The sequence below is a fragment of the Podarcis liolepis genome (assembly GCF_965112155.1).
Source record: "Podarcis liolepis genome assembly, chromosome: 12".
Taxonomy (NCBI): domain Eukaryota; kingdom Metazoa; phylum Chordata; class Lepidosauria; order Squamata; family Lacertidae; genus Podarcis; species Podarcis liolepis.
Genome location: NC_139563.1, coordinates 1,974,270 through 1,995,388, shown reverse-complemented (window position 1 = coordinate 1,995,388; position 21,119 = coordinate 1,974,270). Strand labels below are relative to the sequence as shown.

Sequence of the window (21,119 nt, the reverse complement as noted above, 5' to 3'; positions counted from 1 at the left end):
TTGAATTTTTTTATTTTCAATCGGATGTTTTCTTCTTCTAAAATGTCTTTGTATGTTAACCAGTTTCTGCCGATACTTTTCTTTTTAATCGCTATTGCCTCAATGGGTGACAACCACCAAGGGGTTTTAGGTTCCAATATTTTTTAATTTCTTTCCCAAACTGTGAGTAGTGATTTCCTAATTATATGATTAAGGAATCCTCTGTGTACCTGAACTTTATTATATCCCAGATAGCTGTGCCAACCGAATCTATTGTCCCAGCCCTCTATGTCTAGTATGCTTGTATTTTTAAGGATCATCTACTCCTTAAGCCACCACAAACAAACCGCTTCATAATATAATTTAAGGTCCAGCAAAGCAAATCCTCCTCTGTCCTTTATTTCTGTTAGTAGTTAATACTTTATCCTTGGTTTTTTGCCTTGCCATATAAACTTTGCCAGTTCTTTCTGCCATTCCTTGAAGCAATTTGTTCCACTTATTATTGGGATCATCTGAAATAAAAATAGCATTTTCGGTAGCACAGTCATCTTAATCGTAGCTATCCTCTCCCATAACAATAGATTTAACCTACTCCAGATTTCCAAATCTTTTAAATAATACTAATACTAATACTAATACTAATACTAATACTAATACTAATACTAATACTAATAATAATAATAATAATTTATTTATATCCCACACACCTGGCTGGGTTTTCTCAGCCACACTCTGGGCAGTTTCCAGCAAAAGATTAAAAATACATTAAAACACCAGTCATTACAAACTTCCAAAAACGTCCCTAATTTTCTTTCCATTTTTTATACTAATTATCATTAAATGTTTATATTTTTTTGATGTGAAGAGTGTGCTGCCAAGGAGTGTGGTAGAGTCTCCTTCTTTGGAGGTCTTTAAGCAGAGGCTTGACAACCATATGTCAGGAGTGCTCTGATGGTGTTTCCTGCTTGGCAGGGGGTTGGACTCGATGGCCCTTGTGGTCTCTTCCAACTCTATGATTCTATGATTCTATGATTCATCATTTAGTATATCCTCATTCATTTTCCATCTTTCTCTAGTTCTCCTATTATATGTCAATTCTAACATTACTGGGTTGTGGTCTGATAGTACTCGGGGTTGTATTTCTGCTTTCTTATTTTTAATGTTAGCTTTTTGTTTATCTGGATCCCATCAATTCTTCCTCCTGATTGTTTGGCTTCTGAAAAACGGGTAAATTATTTCTTATTCAAATGCTTGAGTCTCCATGTGTCAAATAAATTTAGGTTTTCAACCATTTGAAAAAAAAGACAGTGGCACCCTATCTTCCCTTGATTAATTTTCTCTGATTGTTCCATCCAGTTCTATTGACATCACCCCATTAAAATTGCCCATTAGTATTATGTTTTCGCTGTAGTAATCCATCATTTCCCCCTCTTTTTAAAGTAGAATTCTGCCTTATCATTAGGTGCATAAATTCCAATGGTAATTAGTTTTTCCCTTTCATATGATATTTCAACCCTTATGATTCTGCCTTCGGTTTTGGTTCTATTTAGGTATTACATACACCACAATTCCCCTTCTTTCCCTCTTGAGGCGATAAATTCTGAACCTAATTTTTTGTTAATCAACACTCTTTTGCGCTTTCTGGCTTCATGGGTTTCCTGCAAACATATAATGTCCCATTTCCCCCCTTAGTATGTGCTCTATTATAATTCTCTTTAATTTCTCATTTAAGTCATTCACATTCCAGGAGATACATTTCAAATCCATAAATTTTTATTTTGAATGTACAAAATTTCAGCAAAAAAGAAACAATTTTAACTAACTCTTTCAATCTGATTTTTCCTTATGCTTCCTTTCTCTTTCTTTTACTACCCTTCTCTACTCTGTTCTTTCCGCTTCTAATTCCTGTACACTTTCACCACCCAGTTCTTTCCTATATTTTCTCCAAAACATTTCTGCTTCCTGTACCATTCTAAAGTACTTCCTTCTTTCTTTGTAGGTAAATGTGATCCCCTCTGGGAATTCCCACCTGGAGGTGATGTCATTTTTTTCTTAGAGTGTCAGCAAGTACTTTATAGTTAGCTCTTTTTTCCAATAAATGAGCCGGGATTTCTTTTAATATTATAATATTATTCTCCTCTATTCTTAGTTTGTCAGTGTTGCTTTTTTGTAAAATTTTGTCTTTGAGCAGTCTCAAGTTAAAAAATACAGGGCAGTCTCCTGGCCATCTTTTATTTCTAGCTCTGTTTATTTTATTCTGAAGGCTTTGTCGATGTCTAATGCCAACTCATCTTCTTGCACTCCTAGCCAAGCTGCTAGCTCTTTTATCAATTTTGCCCCTATATTTTCATCCTGGTGTTCTGCGATACCTCTAAACCTCAAAGTCATTTCCCGTTGTCTCATTTCCAGAGTAGTGATTGCATCCCATGTTTCCTCCTGTATCTTCTTCAGCTCTATAATCTCTTCTTTTATTTTTTTCTGATGTTTTTGGTCTCTTTTTGCTCATTCACCACTTTTTTAATCATTTCCTCTTGCTTCGGTGTTTTGCCTTTTTTATATATAAATATTTCATTAGATTTTCAACCATAAAATAGAAATCACATAACAAATACACAAAATCCCTTCACCAAAGAAATAACAAACAAAAAACACAAATACAAATACACCAACAAACAATAAAAAGAAGAAAAAAGAAAAACACAACTGTTCATAACATTTTTTATATGACTAACTGGACTTCCTCACATCTCCCTTACCCTGCGTTCTCTGTAATAAAAATACCAGCAAATTGTTACCTTTTTTCAATTCCTTATTTAACACTTCTCGAATGTTGTATTTCTAAACTTAAAGTGGTTTTGTCAATTAGTTGTAACTTAGATTAAACATAATATTTCTTTAAGTTTCGATCTTTTCTTTCATATCACTTAATTTTCTATATCTCATAGTCAAATTACTGGAACCATATTTTTCTAAGTCGTGCACTTTTTAACATTCATACAGCTTGTACTGTTTTTGTAAATAATCTTTAAACTTTTTCCAATCCTCTTCCATTGTTTCTTCTCCCAAATCTCGGATTCTGCCAGTCATTTCAGCCAGTTCCATATAGTCCATCAATTGCGTCTGCCACTCTTCCAGTGTGGGCAAATCTTGTGTCTTCCAATGCTTTGCAATAAGTATTCTTGCTGCTGTAGTTGCATACATAAAAAAAGTTCTGTCCTTCTTTAACACTTTCTGGCCGACAATGCCCAAGAGGAAGGCTTCTGGTTTCTTAGTAAAGGTATATTTAAATACCTTTTTTAATTCATCATAAATCATTTCCCAAAAGGCCTTCACTCTTGGACAAGTCCACCAGAGGTGGAAGAATGTCCCTTCAGCCTCCTTACATTTCCAACATTTATTATCAGACAGGTGATATATTTTTGCAAGCTTGACTGGGGTCATGTACCACCTATATATCATTTTCATAATATTTTCCTTCAAGGCATTACATGCCGTGAATTTCATTCCGGTGGTCCATAACCTTTCCCAGTCCTCAAACATGATGTTATACCCAATGTCCTGAGCCCATTTTATCATGGTTGATTTAACTGTCTCATCCTGAGTATTCCATTTAAGCAGCAAGTTATACATTCTTGAAAGTACCTTAGTCTTTGGTTCTAACAATTCTATCTCTAATTTCGATTTTTCCACCTGGAATCCTGTCTTTTTATCCAAATTAAAAACCTCTTTAATCTGAGCATAGTGTAACCAATCTCGCACCTTATTCTTTAATTTCTCCAAGCTCTGCAACCTCCAATTGTCTCCGATTTTTTCTATTATTTCCCAATATTTCGGCCAGCCGGCCTCCATATTGAGTCTTTTTCAGGCCTTAGCCTCCATTGGTGATAACCATCTTGGGGTCTTATTTTCTAGTAAGTCTTTGTATTTTGTCCAGACAGTAAATATTGATTTCCTGACAATATGGTTTTTGAACCCTTTATGAATCTTTACCTTGTCGTACCACAAATATGCATGCCATCCAAAAGCATTATTAAACCCTTCCAGATCTAGGACATCAGTGTTCTCTAAAAGTAACCAATCCTTCATCCAACAGAAAGCCGCAGCTTCATAATATAACCTTAAGTCCGGCAGGGCAAATCCCCCTCTTTCCTTTGCATCAGTTAGAATTTTAAATTTTATTCTGGGCTTTTTGCCCTACCAGACAAACTTAGAAAGATCTTTCTGCCACTTTCCAAAACATTCCACTCTGTCCACAATCTGTAGGGTTTGAAACAGAAACAACATCTTTGGCAATACATTCATCTTTATAGCTGCAATTCGACCCAACAAGGAAAGTTTCAATCTTGACCAAGTTTCTAGATCCTTTTTAATTTCTGACCAACATTTTTCATAATTATCTTTAAATAAATTCAAGTTTTTAGCAGTCAAGTTAACCCCTAGGTATTTCACTTTTCTAACCACATTTAACTCTGTCTCTTTCTGAAAACTTTCTGATTCCAAAGGTGTCAATTTTTCCCCCAAAACCTTAGTTTTTTGCTTGTTCAGTTTAAATCCCGCCACCCGACCAAACTCATTAATCAATTCTAAAACTCTTTTCGTACTAGATTCTGGCTCCTGTAATGTTATAACCAAGTCATCTGCAAAAGCTTTAAGTTTGTACTGTTTCACTCCGACCTGTATTCCTTGCACCAACCAGTCCTCCCTAATCATATTCAAAAGCACCTCCAGGACTGAAATAAATAACAGGGGGGATATAGGGCAACCTTGTCGTGTTCCTTTTTCAATTTTGAACTCTTCTGTCACCACATTGTTAACTATCAATTTAGCTTTTTGCTCTGAATAAATTGCCTCTATTCCATTTTCAAACCCCCGTCCCACTCCCATCCCTTCCAAATTTTTCTTCATAAACTTCCAAGAAATGTTGTCAAAGGCCTTCTCCGCATCAATAAAAATTAACACTGCTTTTGTATTGATATTAGTTTGCAAAAGTTCCAAAATGTCAATAATATTCCTAGTGTTATCAAACAAATGTCTGCCTGGGAGAAAGCCTGCCTGATCTTTATGAATTACTTCATTTAACACTTTTTTAAGTCTACTTGCCAAAATATCTGCAAAAATTTTGTAATCCACGTTTAGGAGTGAGATGGGACGGTAGTTCTTAAGTTGAGTCTTTTCAGTTTCCAATTTAGGTATCAATGTGATGAAAGCTTCTTTCCATGATTCCGGTGCCTTCTTCCCCTCCATAATCTGGTTACACACCTCCATTAGTGGTTGTATCAAAAAGTCTTTCAATGTCTTATAATACTTGGAGGTTAGTCCATCTGGCCCTGGAGATTTGCCTAGTTGCATATTCTGAATGGCACCCTCAATTTCTTGTTGTGTTATTTTATAATTCAGGATTGTTCTCTTTTCCTGGGATAATTTTGGTAGTCCATTAGTTTTTAAAAATTGGTCTATCTCAGTCTCTTTCTGCGACCCTTGGGTATAAAGTTGTTTAAAGTATCTCTGGAAGCACTTTCTAATTTCCTCAGGTTTCTGGATGTTTCTCCCTTCTATCTCTAAATTTGTAACCGTGTTCAATTTTTGTCTCTTTTTCAACTGCCATGCAAGCAGTTTCCCACACTTATTTGCTGATTCAAATGATCTTTGTTTCATTAATTTAATTTTCCATTCAACTTCTTGGTTTATCAATTTAGCATATTGTGCTTGGTAGAATTTAATTTCTCTCAGAATCTCCTGTGATTTTGGCTTTGATCTTAATTTTTTCTCACCATCTCTTATCCTCTCTAAGATCTTGTCCTTTTTTTCATTCCAAAGTCTTTTCTTTATCGTGTTCTGTTGTATCAAAAACCCTCTCATAACAGCTTTGCTTGCGTCCCAGATTACTCTTTTTTCCACTGTAGTATTCAAGTTTATTTCAAAGTAGTCTTTTAAAGTCTTTTGGGCCTTCTTCACAATCTCCTGGTCTCTGAACAAGGTGTCATTCATTTTCCATCTGAAGGAACCGATTGGAGTTAGTCTCATCTCCACTTTCATCGTGTTATGGTCGGAGCAGGTTTTTGGGCAGATTTCCACTTTTCTGGTCTTAGGTGCCAGTCCTCTAGTTATCCATATTTGGTCGATTCTTGTCCATGACAGATGGGCTTCAGAAAAGAATGTTCCTTCTTTTCCTAGGGGGTTCTTTGTCCTCCAGATGTCAATCAGATCCATATTGTCAGTTAGTTCAAAAAAAGTTTTAGGTAGTCTGCCGTCTTTTGTTAAGTTTTGATTTTGTGACATATTTGTGGAGACCACCCCATTCATGTCTCCCATCATAATGATGTTGCTATAGTCCAAATATTCCAGCATAGTCTCATGCAGTTTCTTATAAAAATCTGATTTCCCCTCATTCGGTGCATATATTCCTAGAATCAAAAATTTTTCTCCTTGGGTCTGAATCTCGATTGCCAAAATTCTTCCTTGCTCATCTTTAAATAAAAACTTCGGTGATAGGCTCTCCTTTACATAGATCACCACTCCTCTTTTCTTAACTCCGATGAAATAAATTCTTGGCCTAGTCTTTTGTTAATTAACACCTTTCTGTGGAGCCTAGTCACATGAGTTTCCTGCAAGCAAATAATGTCCAATTGTTCTTTCTTCAATATATGAAATATTCTTTTCCTTTTTTCCGGGGAATTTCCTCCATTTATATTCCAGCTAAGAATCTGCAGAGACATCCTGGATGAATCTTTTAACCTTGTGGTGGCGTCTCCTTCTGATCTTCTTGACCCGAGGGTATAGGTATGGGCGGTGGTGGTGGCCAAGACCCTGGTCCTGCAACCCCTTTCTGAAGGTCCTCTCCGTGGTCGTTCACAAATTTTTGTTGATCTTCTGCTGTTTTAATTTTAACTTTCTTTCCTTTGAAGTTGAAGGATAATCCTTGAGGAAATTCCCACCTAAAGGGAATTGAGTTGCCTTTCAACAATCTTGTTAGTTCTGTATATGTAGATCTGAGGTCCAAGAGTTGTTTCGGAATATCTTTGTAGATTTCTGCTCTGATGCCTTGAATAACCAGGTATTTTTCAAAGTGGAGGCCCAATATCTTGTCTCTCTCCTGCCTGGATCTCAAAATGATCAAACAATCTCTGGCTCTGTCCTTCCTCACCACTCTTCCCAGTCTGAATGCACTTACAATTTTAAAATCCTTATCTTCTTCAATAGCCCAGAACTTTGAAAATTCTAATGTCAAATAGCCAATCAAGTCCCCCTGTTCAAGTTCTGGGATGGCTCTCAATCTGAGATTGTTTTCCCTATTTCTCAGTTCAATCATAGACAGGTAGGCCTGCTGTTCACTGATTTGTTTGTGCAAGGGTTTTACATCCGCCTGTATCGCATCGACTTTCTGATTGGCTTCCACGGCTTTTTGGTTGGCTTCCTCAGCCAATTTACGGTTTTCTGCACTTGCTTCCTGAAGATTCCCAATTGCTTGCGTGTGTTGAGCGACTTGTTCGATCAATTTACTAATACTGGCTGTAGCTTGGTCAATTTTGGCCGAGTGCTCATCTGCCTTTTTGTTTAAAGTTTCCAATTGTCCCAAAATTTGTTCTAGAACTGCTGCAGATCCTCCTGTAGCCATATCATCTAAAGATGTCTGCTCAACTTCTTCTTCTTGTGCCCCTAAAACAGCTGGGACAGATGATCTGCGTGGCTGAGATGTCAAAGTTGTTTGTACCAGTTGTTTAGCTTTCGTTTTAGCCAGTCTTGTTTTCCCCGTACCACTCATTCCAATCCTGTCTACGTGCCAAGGTCAGGCAGTATGCAGTCCCATGGGAAAGACAGTTCCAAAGAGTAAACAATAAGGCAGCAGAGAATCAAAACAAAAGGCAAGTCCCAGACAGTTATAAATCCACAATCCTCTATTTTTTTTTAATTAAATTTTTAATGAAGTTTTAACAAGTCACCACAATACAATAACAACAACAGTAACAATACCATAACAATAACATACTAACAAATACACACATATATAAACAAAAAGAAAAACAAACATGTATAACTCCAGAGTTTACTTTCTTTTAACTTACTTTCACGACTTCCTCGTACCTTCCCTTTCTGTATTCCAATTTCAAATTCAATTGTCAGCAAATCCTTGCCCTAGTTTTAACTTAATTTTTTTTAAAAAAAAAGAAAAAAGAAAAAGAAAATTGTTTTCTTCTAATTATCCCTTGCCGCTTTTAACCCCTTAATAACCAATCCAGCATTTTCCTAACCTTCATTAATTTTACAATATTTCTTTAAATACTCTTTAAATTTCTTCCAGTCTTCCTGTGCTGTATCTCTTCCCTGGTCACGGATTCTGCTCGTCATTTCCGCCAGTCCCATATAGTCTATCACCTTCAGTTGCCATTCTTCCACGGTGGGTAATTCTTGCGTCTTCCAGTACTTTGCGATGAGTATTCTTGCTGCTGTTGTAGCATACATGAAAAAAGTTCTGTCCTTCTTTAACACCAATTGGCCGACAATGCCCAGGAGGAAGGCCTCTGGCTTTTTAAGGAAAGTGTACCTAAGTACCTTTTTCAATTCATTATAGATCGTTTCCCAGAAAGCCTTGATCTTTGGGCACGTCCACCAAAGGTGAAAGAATGTTCCTTCAATTTCCTTACATTTCCAACATTTATTGTCAGGCAAGTGATAAATTTTTGCAAGCTTGACTGGGGTCATGTACCACCTGTATATCATTTTCATAATGTTCTCTCTTAAGGCATTACACGCCGTGAATTTCATACCTGTGGTCCACAACCTTTCCCAGTCAGCAAACAAAATATTGTGACCAATATCCTGTGCCCATTTAATCATTGCAGACTTAACCACTTCATCTTGTGTATTCCATTCCAACAGCAAGCTGTACATTCTTGACAAATTCTTAGTGCTGGGTTCTAGCAACTCTGTCTCTAATTTTGATTTTTCCACCTGGAAGCCAATTTTTCTATCTGTTTTAAACACTTCCATTATTTGACAATACTGAAACCAATCTCTCACTTTCTCTTTTAGTTTTTCAAAACTTTGCAATTTCCATCTATCTCCTTCTTGTTCCAAAATTTCTCCATATCTTGGCCATATGGCCTCCATATTAACTTTTTTAGAAGCCTTTGCCTCCACCGGTGACAGCCACCTTGGAGTTTTACTTTCCAACAAATCTTTATATCTATTCCAAACATTGTATAGTGCTTTCCTGACAATGTGGTTTTTAAACCCTTTATGCGCTTTAACCTTGTCGTACCAAATATATGCATGCCACCCATACCTATTGTTGTACCCTTCCAAATCCAGAATGTCCGTATTCTCAAGAAGGAGCCATTCTTTCAACCAGCAAAAAGCTGCTGATTCATAGTAAAGTTTTAAGTCTGGCAGGGCAAATCCGCCCCTTTCTTTTATATCAGTTAGTATCTTAAATTTTATTCTTGGCTTTTTGCCCTGCCAGACAAATTTAACAATATCTTTCTGCCACTTCTTGAAACAATCCATCTTGTCCAATATTTGCAAAGTTTGAAACAAAAACAACATTCTAGGTAACACATTCATCTTTATAACTGCTATTCGACCCAACAAGGAAAGCTTCATATTTGACCAAATTTCTAAATCTTTCTTGATTTCATTCCAACATTTCTCATAATTATCTTTAAACAAATTCAAATTTCTTGAAGTCATGTTAACACCCAAATATTTCACTTTCTTAACCACAGTTAACCCTGTCTCATTCTGGAACCTTTCTTTTTCCAATGATGTTAGATTTTTTCCCAATACTTTCGTTTTTGATTTATTCAGCTTAAATCCTGCAACCTGACCAAAGTCTTGAATTAGCTCTGAAACTCTTTTTGTACTAGATTCAGGCTCTTGTAAAGTAAGTACTAGATCATCTGCAAATGCTTTCAGTTTATAATGTTTCGCTCCGACCTGTACACCTTTGACCAATTGGTCCTTCCTAATCATGTTCAACAGCACCTCCAGGACCGATATAAAAAGCAATGGAGAGATTGGGCACCCCTGACGTGTCCCTTTTTCTATCTTTAGTTCATCTGTAACCACGTTATTTACAATAAGTTTTGCTTTTTGTTCAGAGTATATCGCACCTATACCATTTTGAAACCCTTGACCTACCCCCATCCCCCGGAGATTCTTCATCATAAAATCCCAAGATATATTATCAAAGGCTTTCTCAGCATCCACAAATATCAAGACTGCTTTAGTATTAATGTTCAGTTCTAGCATTTCCAAGATATCTACTATGTTCCTTACATTGTCTGATAAGTGTCTTCTCGGTAGAAAGCCTGCCTGATCTCTACGAATCTCCTCCATCAAAACTATTTTCAACCTTTTTGCTAAAATGTCTGCAAAAATTTTGTAATCCACATTTAGTAGGGAAATAGGGCGGTAGTTTTTAAGTTGAGTCTTTTCCGTCTCTGTCTTTGGTATAAGTGTGATGAATGCCTCTTTCCACGTGTCAGGTGCCTTTTTTCCCTCCAAAATCTCATTACAAACTTCCATCAAAGGCTGTATTAATCCCTCCTTCAGAGTCTTATAATATCTGGAAGTAAGCCCGTCCGGTCCTGGAGATTTACCCAATGTCATCTTTTGAATGGCACCTTCTATTTCTTGTTCTGTTATTCTGTGATTCAGAATTTCTTTGTTTTCCTTTGAAATCTTTCTCAGTCCGTTTTTTTCCAAAAACAGTTCTATTTCTGCATCACTCTGAGGACCTTGTTTATACAGTTGACTAAAATATCTCTGGAAGCAATCTCTAATTTCTGTTGGTTTATAGATGATCCTTCCTTCCACTTCTAGGTGTGTGACTGTATTTAGTTTTTGTCTCTTCTTTATTTGCCAAGCCAGCAGTTTCCCACATTTATCCGCTGATTCAAAAGTCTTTTGTCTCATTTGCTTAATTTTCCATTCTATTTCTTGATTTGTCAGCTCCATATATTGTGTCTGATATAATTTAATTTCTTTCAAAATATCCTGTGATTTTGGTTTTGATCTTAATTTCTTTTCTCCATCTCTTATTTTTTCCAGGATTCTTTCTTTCCTCTCATTCTGGCTTTTCTTTTTAATTACATTCTGTTGTATCAAAAATCCTCTCATGACTGCTTTACTTGCGTCCCAGATTATTCTTTTTTCTACATTGGTCCTCATGTTAATTTCAAAATAGTCCTTCAAAATTTTCAGAGCCTTCTTACAAAATTCCTCATCCCTAAACAAAGTGTCATTCATCCTCCATCTGAAGGTACCAGTTGTTGTTAAGTTCATTACCATCTTTACCGCGTTATGGTCGGAACAAGTTTTTGGGCAGATTTACACTTTTTTTATCCTTGGCGCCGTTCCTCTAGTTATCCAAATTTGGTCAATTCGTGTCCAAGTCATTTTAGCTTCCGAAAAGAAGGTTCCCTCTCTTTCAAGTGGGTGTTTTATCCTCCAAATGTCCACTAAATCCATATTGTCAGTCATTTCAAATAAGATTTTTGGTAGTCTTCCCTCTTTAGTAACTATCTGTCTTTGAGATTTGTCCATATTGGTTGAAACAACTCCATTCATGTCTCCCATCAAAATTAAATTTAAGTCCATAAAGTCCATCAAAGCCTCATGAAGTGTCTTAAAGAATTCCACTTTCCCCTCATTTGGTGCGTAAATTCCCACAATCAAAAATTTTTCTCCTTGAACTTGAATTTCAACAGCTATATATCTTCCGTGGTCGTCTTTGAAAATCAATTTCGGTTGCCATTTTTCCTTTACATAAATCACCACTCCTCTCTTCTTTACCTTATCTGAGGAGATAAATTCTTGACCCAGTCTTTTATTTATAAGTAATTTCCTGTGTGACCTCGTCACATGTGTCTCCTGTAAACATATCAAGTCCAATTGTTCTTTTTTCAAAATGTGAAAGACACTTTTTCTTTTCCGGGGGATGTTCAAACCGTTACAATTCCAGCTTAACAGTCGCAATGCCATGATGGGATTATTTATCTTCTCCTCCTACTGCCCCAAGTCGCTCTTCTTCCTCTGTCGGTGGTGTCCCTCTCAACCGTGGCTTGCCTTTGTCCAAAATTCCTCCTCCTGGGTAGTCTTGTCCTGATTCCGCCCCTTTATAGAGATCCTCTTCGTGTTGCTCTAGAAATTTATCTTTCTCCTCTACAGCCTTTATTTTCCTTTTTTTCCCTTTGTACTTAAAGGAAAGGCCTTGAGGGTATTCCCACCTGAAGGGCACGCTGTTCTTTTTCAGTAGTATCACTAAATCTTTGTATTGACTTCTTGCATCCAGAATATGTTTAGGGATATCTTTAAAAATTTCCACAAAGGAATCTTCAATTCGCAGAGTTCTTTGGTAGTGCAGATTCAAAATTTTATCTCTCTCTTCTCTAGATCTTAGCGTTACCAGACAGTCTCTTACTTTGTTCTTTCTTTGTCTTGCACCCAATCTGAATGCACTCTCTATCTTAAATTCTTCTTGTTCCAGTTCCTGTTTCCAGAAATCGGAGAACTCTTTTGTTAGAAATTCCACTAAGTTATCTCCTTCACTCTCAGGTATTGCCCGGATCCTAAGATTCCTCTCCTTCCTCTGCATTTCAATCATGGACAATGCCAAATCATGTTCTCCCAATTTCCTAAAAACTGGGGAAAATTTTTCGTCAGTAGCCGTTGCAATTTCTTTCGCCTCTTCAGCAATCTTTCGAGTAGTTGATGCTTCCTCAAGTAGTTTCCCAATTGATTCTGTGTTGGTGTTAACTTTATTTCCCAAATCAATTATACTTTTAGTATTTAAGTCTATTTTCCCTGATATCTCAGCAACAGTCTTATTTGTTTCAGCAACTTGTTTACTTGTTTCCGCTCCTTGCTTTTTTAACTGGTCCAAAGATTCATTGATTTTACTCAGTGCTTTCGAAAGTGCTTCCTCAGACATGACTTTTGTCTTTTCCTGTGGGTTAGCACTTGCTCCAGATGGCCCAGATGCAGAAGCCCTTCTTTTCATAAATGTGTCTATTTTGTATTGTCTGCCAGATCTCAGAGTTTTCTCCTGTGGCTCTCCTTTGTCTTGCTCATTTGCCATACCACTATCTTAGAGCCAAGGTCATTCCCACAGTCCGAATTCTCTTTCCCAGTAATTCAGCAGACTAAACTTCACTTGTTGCTGAAACCAACCAAATCTCCTCCAGGGGGCGAAAATATCTATTACTGTCCGTGCAGTTCTAATATGGAGGATTTTCTTTTAAAAAGAAAAGTCCCACAAATTTCCAAGTCTTTGCAAAGGACCACAATATTAGTTTCACCGGATTGAAACAAAGTCCACTTAATCCTCACAATTCCAGAGAAAGTGTATCTTCGTACTTAAAGAATGTCTCTCAATTTGAAACACCTCATTACTTTGTTGCCACAGTTCACAGCCGGCTTTCTTTCTCCGGCAGTCCGTTCCAGAGTCAAGATACTGCAATATATTGTCAATAGCTTTAAAAAACAGGCAGGATTCCAACTCAATGTCTTTCTTTCCCCCCACTCCTGCCCGTGGGGGGAAGGTCTCAGTCTCTAACACGATGGATCTCTTATTCCAAAAGAAAACTTCAAAGTTAAAGCTTACTAGTCCTCTGCTTTGATCTTGCTGCAGAGCGGGAAGGCAGACTTCCTTTTAATCCTTTCCCGTCTCAGTGTCCGAATTCAATTTTTTAGTTCCAAATTCAAATTATATTGTCCTTCTCCTACTCACGGATAGTAGTCTCTTTTAGCTCCAAATTGAAGGAAGAAGTCAGCACTCTCCGTCAATGGCGACGCGGCTTCACTTCGCAGGCTGGGTACAAGCGACTCTCAGCACCGCGCCACACACCCGCTGCCGCTCCGGAGCCTTTAAAAAGGCTCTTTCGCAACTTCGGGGGGGCGCAAAGGTGCCCGCCGAGTCTCCGGTTCACAGGCTTCGTGCCTGTAATTCTTAGGGGTCCCCGCTTCGCCGTAGCTGCGAGACCCGAACCCGCGAAGCAGATCTCCCTCAGGAGCCCCGAGGGAAACCCGCCATTAGACGATGGCGCTAACCGGAAGTCCTCATAAATCCACAATCCTCTAGAGGGAGTATAGCAGTGTCTCAAAGAAAAGTTTTCAGATGTAATGAAAGGATCCTTCAGCTCCTTTTTAACTTGCAGAACTTTCCCCAAAGTTGAAACAAAGTTAATAAAAACTGGTTTTAAGTTCTTGTACTGCCTTGTCTAGCTCTTTGTTTTTTGTTGTCAATTCTTTCACTTGTTGTGAAAGGTCTAATATTAAATTGAATTTTTCTCTATTTTACTCCCCATTGCTTCCACTTTATCATCTAGTGCTTTAATATTGTAATCTAATGATTTAATGTCACAAGGTTCTTTCCTCATAAATAAAATTAATTCCTAAATGTCTGCATTTGGGTCACCTGCCATTGAGGGTCTCCTCACTTGCATGCCTGGTGTCAAGGTTAATCCTATTGTTGTCTGTATTTTCTTTGAGACCATCTTATAATCCTTTATCTCATATTTTTTTAATGTCCCAAATATCCTTTTGATCAGTTTTTATTGGTCTTTCCTTCCCGCCTTTCAAAAGACTGGCTCTGATTTATTTTGGAATTCCATGAAAGTTATTAATTAATTTCTCAATAATTCATTCCTCCTTTGCCCATTTAGAAATCTCTACTTTCTCTTTTCTTTTCCCCATTCTTAAACTCAGCTGAATTAATCATAATTTATTTTATCCTGCCATTTTACCCTTGTTATTTATTTTTGGTAACCTTAAATATTTATTTCAAGATTTATTTTAATAAAATACCTTTCGTACTCTCTATTATTCCCTCAATTAATTTTATCCCCACAGATTTCCCACTCAATATCAACAAATTTATGCCAATACCAATACCAAAGTTTATACTTATGAACACTGTCAGTTACCAATACAGTGGTACCTCAGGTTACAAACACCTCAGGTTACAAACACTTTGGGTTACATGCAACAAGAGTATAGGAGGGGACAAAGCACCTGAAACTTGGAAGGAAGCTTATATTACTCTGATTCCAAAACAAGGTCAAGACAGATCCAATGTTAAAAAGTATAGACCAATCTCCCTACTCAATGTGGATTACAAAATTTTTGCTAACATATTGGCCAATAGGCTGAAGAAGGTTTTGTCAGAATATATTCATAAGGAACAGGCAGGTTTTCTGCCTGGTAGACATATGAAAGACAACATAAGAAATATAGTAGATATTCTGGAAAAGTTAGAAGCAAGAAAAAATTGCAAAGCAATGTTAATGTTTATCGATGCAGAGAAGGCCTTTGACAATGTATCTTGGAGTTTTATGACACAAAATTTAGAAAGTATTGGCGTGGGTCAGGATTTTTTAAATGGTATTAATGCGATCTATCATGAACAAAAAGCTAAAATTATAGTAAATAATGTGGTGTCGGAGGAAATTAGAATTGAGAAAGGTACCAGGCAAGGGTGCCCACTTTCCCCTCTGCTGTTTATTTCGGTCCTTGAGGTCTTGTTAAGTATGATAAGAAAAGAAGAACAAATTAAAGGTATAGTAATAGGTATAGAACAATAGAAATTAATAGCCTTTGATGATGATTTGGTGTTGACACTTCAAGATCCAGACCCCAGTGCAGTAAAAGCACTGGAGATGATACAGGAGTTTGGGCAGGTAGCAGGATTTAAGTTAAATAAGAGCAAAACCAAAGTATTAGAGAAAAATCTGGATAATGAGGAAAGGAAATTATTACAAGAAAAGACGGGCCTAGTCTTTGTGAAAAAGTTAAATATCTGGGAGTTAATGTGTCAGTGAAAAATTTGAACTTATATAAAGATAATTATGAGAAATTATGGAATGAAATTAAGAGAGATTTGAAGATTTGGTCGAATTTGAAATTGTCATTAATGGGCCGATTTTCTGTGGTTAAGATGAATGTATTGCCAAAGATGCTGTTTTTGTTCCAAGCCCTACCAATTATTGATAATGTGAAATGCTTTAAAGAATGGCAGAAAGCGTTATCTAGATTCATCTGGCAGGGGGAAAAACCCAGAATTAAATACAAATTATTAATGGATTCAAAAGAAAGAGGAGGATTCTCCCTGCCAGACTTGAAGATTTATTTTGAAGCTGCCGCTCCTTGCTGGGTTAAGGAATGGATACAACTAGAAGATGCAGATGTTTTAAACTTGGAGGGATTTGACAATGTGTTTGGATGGCATGCATATTTATGGTATGACAAGGTAAAGGCCCATAATGGTTTTAAAAATCATGTAATTAGAAAATCTCTGTATAATGTTTGGATAAAATACAAAGATCTTTTAGAGAGGAAAACAGCCAGATGGCTCTCGCCAATAGAGGCAAAGGCCCAGAAAAAGTCAAACATGGAATCCAAGTGGTTGAGATATTCAGATTTGTTAGTGGAAGATAAAGAAGGATTTAAATTAAAACCAAGAATGCCAAGAAAGCATTGTTTAATGTCTGGACAAGATACAAAGACTTACTTGAAAACAGAATCCCAAGGTGGTTGTCACCAATGGAGGCGAAGGCTCAGAAAAAGCTCAATATGGAGGCCAAGTTCCGAAAGCAACCACTGTCGGAATGCTGTGATGGGACAATGAGCTGCTTGTGCGTAAAATCCAAGTCCCTCAGAGTTTGGTCAAGTTTGCAAACCTCTGTCTGTAACGGAGCCCCTTAAACATGGCTCCGTCAGTCGCTAGCAGATTCCGACAGTGGTTGCTTTCGGAATCGCTTCCAACATAAAAGCTCCTTAACGGAAACACGTCTTCTGGACTCTCTGCGTGACAGTTTCCGGCGAGGAGTGGGTGTCCCTACAGGAGGTCCTGAAACCTCCCCACTGTTTTCGCTGGAGGTGTCTCTGAGCCATCCCTCCTGCTCACTTTCCCTCAGCTCACCTCCTCTCCCCCTGCTGGTTCCCTCTTCAGCTGCTGAGTCTCTCCCAACCTGTGTGAGCCCTTTCACCTCCCTTCCTTCCGATGGTAGTTCCCTGACAATGTATTTTATGTTTAAAACCTGCTTAAAATTTGTTTATGAAACTTAATAAATATTATATAAAAAAATTAAATTAAAACCATTTGACCAAATTAAGGATAAAATAAATTGGTTACATTACCACCAGATCAATGAATTGTATAAATTAGATAAGAAAAATGGTTTTGCATTGGGGAAAACCAAACTGGAAATGGAGTTGTTAGATTCTAAAGTTAAAAATTTGTCTAAAATGTATAATCTGTTGTTGGAGTGGCATACAAAGGATGAACAAGTTAAATCTGTGATGATAGATTGGGCAAGAGATGTGGGACATAACATAATGTTTGAAGATTGGGAAAGGTTGTGAAGGAAAGGGGTCAAGTTCACTGCATGTACAGTGTTAAAGGAAAATATTATGAAAATGATGTATAGATGGTACTTAACCTCTGTAAAATTTGTTCCACTATCATATCTGGTCAAATATTTTCTCTGCCTTTTGCAAAGTTTTACAAAACTGCACAAACCTCTTTCGTTGGGGATGACAGTGGGACAAAATTCATGAGTGCAGACATTGTGGGCAATGATAGGTCTATTTTAACTCCTTCTTTCTCTGTACAACCTTGGGCATTAGGCTAATTGTGTTCTACATTTGCGTGAACATACTCAAGCATTGCATATTTCTCTGCTTTATCCCAGGAATCACCCTTTGGGACCAGGCCTCACTTCAGAAGGACTTGTGTATCAAACCACAACCAAAGACTGAATATGAAATCATTGCATCTGACTCCATCGATGATAAGGCCTCTGCCCTCAATGTCTCACCATCACTCAAGGCCAGTTTTTTGGTGGGATTGGTTGAAGTGGGTGGATCAGGCAAATTCCTTCAAGACACCAAGAAGTCCATGAAACAGGCCAGAGTCACTCTGCAGTACAAAGCTACCACCAAGTATTCACAGCTGACCATGAGCCATTTGGGGATCCGAAATATCACTTATCCAGCTGGTTTTCAGCATGGCACAGCCACCCATGTTGTCACTGCCATCTTGTATGGAGCCCAGGCTTTCTTTGTGTTTGACCGAAATGTCTCTTCTTCCGAGTCCATGCAAGACATACAAGGAAGCCTCAAAGTTATGATACAGAAGATGGTCACTATTGAAGGCGAGGCAGCCCTCCACATGAACGACCAGGAAAGAAAGCATGCCAGTCAGTTCAACTGCAAGTTCTATGGAGATTTTTCTCTGGAGAGCAATCCAGTGACTTTTCAAGATGCCATGAAAGTCTACACTGCTCTGCCCAAAATGCTGGGTACCAATGGGGACAAGGCTGTGCCTGTCAGAGTTTGGCTGTACCCACTGACCAAGCTGGATTCCAAAGCAGCTAAGATGGTGCGTGAGATCAGCTTAGCACTCATCTATGATGCCCAAACCGTCATGGAGCAACTGAGTGAAATTGATATGAGATGCAATGATCTGGCTGCTAATCCCATTGCTAGCACCTTCCCAGAAATAAAGTTGAAAATCAAGAGATTCCAGGATTTCTGCAAGCAACACAGGCAGACTTTCCAGCAAGATCTGGCAGGAATCCTGCCTTTGATCCGGGGAGGGGGGAAAAAGGAAAGAGTTCTGGTAGACATCTTAACATCCGTGAATCAATCACCCTTCAATGGCCAAAGACTCAATGAATTTTTGGACACCAAGGAACGAGAGATAAATATGGTCAAGTCTTACCTTGGTATCCTGAGTGGATTAGAAACCATCTCCTCCCAGAATAAACTGGAAGAGGTAGTGCTTAACCACCAGAATGAATTTGTTGTCTCATTTACATTCACCTCTTTACATGATGAGGAACCATTTTTAACCAGCTTACAACACTTTCTTCAGAAACGATCAGCAGATCCTACAGGAGTCCAGAATGCACCTGAGGACTGGAATGCTTGGTTTGAGCGAAAAGACAGACAGAGAAAAGCTCGGAAAGCTGCCAAGTCCATTGTTGATTTTGCCCAAGTCAATGAATCCAATGGGAAGACCCGGTTCCTTGTGGCTTCTGTCCCAGACCAGAACAGCCCAGGAGCTTCCATTTACCTCTATGAAGATGGGGAAATGCTCAGCAGCAACTTCGAGCTGCCCTCAAATCCTCTCCCTCCACTGATTGGCCGAATTGGACATGAGAGTGTGCAGCTGACATTTCAACCAGCTGAGTATGGGAGGGCTTCAATCTCCAGCTATCAAGTAGAGTACAAGATTGCAGGAGAAGGAAACTGGGAGATTGTGAATACTGAGGACAGTCAGGAGACATTCCAAGTGAGAGGGTTGAGCGCAAACACAGAATACCAGTTTCGATACAGTGCTAGGAGCAAACCAGGACTTAGTGAGACTAGTGATTTGAGTAAATCTGTACAGACACTTCCTACCAGCCCTCCTGGGGAACTGAGAGTGATAATCGCAGAGTCTTCCAAAATCAGTATAGCCTGGGAGAGCCCAAAGATCATTGGCCAGGGAGCTGTTATAAAGGAATACAAAGTGGACTACAGTAAAGAGGCAGGAGAAGCAAAAAGCAAGGACAAAGATGAATGGGCTGAAAAAAGAACAGGGAAGAAAACAGAGTTCTGTGAGATTGATGGTCTGAAGCCCCAGACACCCTACAGATTCAGAGTCTCAGCCATGTGTGCCGGTGGGGCTGAGAGTGAGCCCAGCAAAGAGATTGAGGTTTCCACATCATTGGAAGGAGACGAGAAGAGAGCAGCTTGTCAATACCTCCAAGACAGCACCTGTGTGGAGGATGGGCCACCAGCAGTGTATGCTCTGCCACTGAAGCCCATACAGGATGTCTCTGGATCCTGTCTAACATACCAGCTAGGGAAAGAGAACATTCAGGTCCCCAACAATGTGATTATGGTGATGGGGGCAACAGGGTCAGGGAAAACCACTCTCATCAATGGAATGATCAATTATGTCCTGGGTGTGCAATGGGGAGATAAATTCCGATTCAAACTTATTCATGAAAATACCAACAGAAGCCAAGCTCAAAGCCAAACATCAGAAGTGACTGCCTACGTTGTCCACTACTGCAAGGGTTTCCAAGTCCCCTATTCCCTCACCATTATTGACACTCCAGAATTTGGAGACACAAGAGGAACAGAGCATGACAAGTTGATAGCAAAGCAGATCCGGGAGTTTTTCTCCTCCCCAGGGGGCACTGATCATATAGACGCCATCTGTATTGTCGTCCAGGCCTCTTCTGCTCGTTTAACTCATGCCCAGAAGTACATCTTTGACTCTGTGCTCTCCATCTTTGGCAAAGATATAAAGGACAACATCCAAGTCCTGATCACATTTGCAGATGGACAGACCCCTCCTGTTCTCGAGGCCATTGAGGAAGCCAATGTACCATGTGCTAAGGATGCCAAGGGCACCCCTGTGCACTTCAAATTCAACAATTCAGCACTGTTTGCCAACAATCCAGTGGAGCCCGGAGGCAACTTCAATTTTGATAAAATGTTTTGGGAAATGGGCACCATGAGCATGAAGACCTTCTTTGATTCATCCCACACGCTAGAAAGCAAGAGCTTAACATTGACAAAGGAAGTGCTCAGGAAGCGAAAAGAGCTTGAAGCTGCTATTGAAGAGATGCAGAGCTCCACCAGCCTGGGAAGGCAATGGGCCATGCGGAGACCCTCAGCAGACTGCAACTACCAGACACCAGCCCCGGCCCAGCGCCTGTGTTATGAAAATAACAGTTAAGTACCTTTTAACTTTATCAGAGCATTTTCAAGAAAGACAAAATGACACAAATCTCACGAGAATACAACCCTTTATTGTTTAACAAGTAATAAGAACTCATCCATTCACTCCTCTCATTCATACTAGCCAGATAGTTGAACCCATTAAAAGAGATGGCCAGTCTCTTTTAAGAGTCAACGGATGGCATCCTCCTGCAGGTAGGACAGCACACAAAGTTCCCAAGGCCTTCCAGGTCCTTATATAGTCTCAGGTCCCCGTATAGTTACATTGTCTTGTATTGAAGGGGTAGGACTAAATGATAGCTGTCGTCATGCTGGTTCCTCAAATAGATATGAATAGTGATAGTTGGAAACAGTCTGGTTTCCGTCATGTTGTCATACTGTCTTTATGAACAGCATGTTTCTTT

The 21,119-nt window shown here is 38.7% G+C and overlaps 3 protein-coding genes across 7 annotated transcripts in view; 2 read left to right on the top strand and 1 right to left on the bottom strand.

Moving 5' to 3' along the window:
* LOC310689470 (GTPase IMAP family member 2-like) overlaps positions 1 to 21,119 on the bottom strand; it is a 153,127-nt gene that overhangs the window by 94,393 nt on the left and 37,615 nt on the right. The gene's annotated exons all lie outside the window — the stretch shown is intronic.
* Positions 1 to 21,119, top strand: part of LOC310689330 (GTPase IMAP family member 8-like) — a 100,673-nt gene that overhangs the window by 55,238 nt on the left and 24,316 nt on the right.
* The window catches only part of LOC310689232 (uncharacterized protein), a 42,146-nt gene that overhangs the window by 11,218 nt on the left and 9,809 nt on the right, over positions 1 to 21,119 (top strand). For all 3 annotated transcript variants that reach the window (XM_083466641.1, XM_083466640.1, XM_083466639.1), the window contains one exon: positions 17,670 to 20,708. In XM_083466641.1, coding sequence (XP_083322767.1) covers positions 17,670 to 20,708 — 3,039 coding nt within the window. The remainder of the gene's footprint in view (positions 1 to 17,669; positions 20,709 to 21,119) is intronic.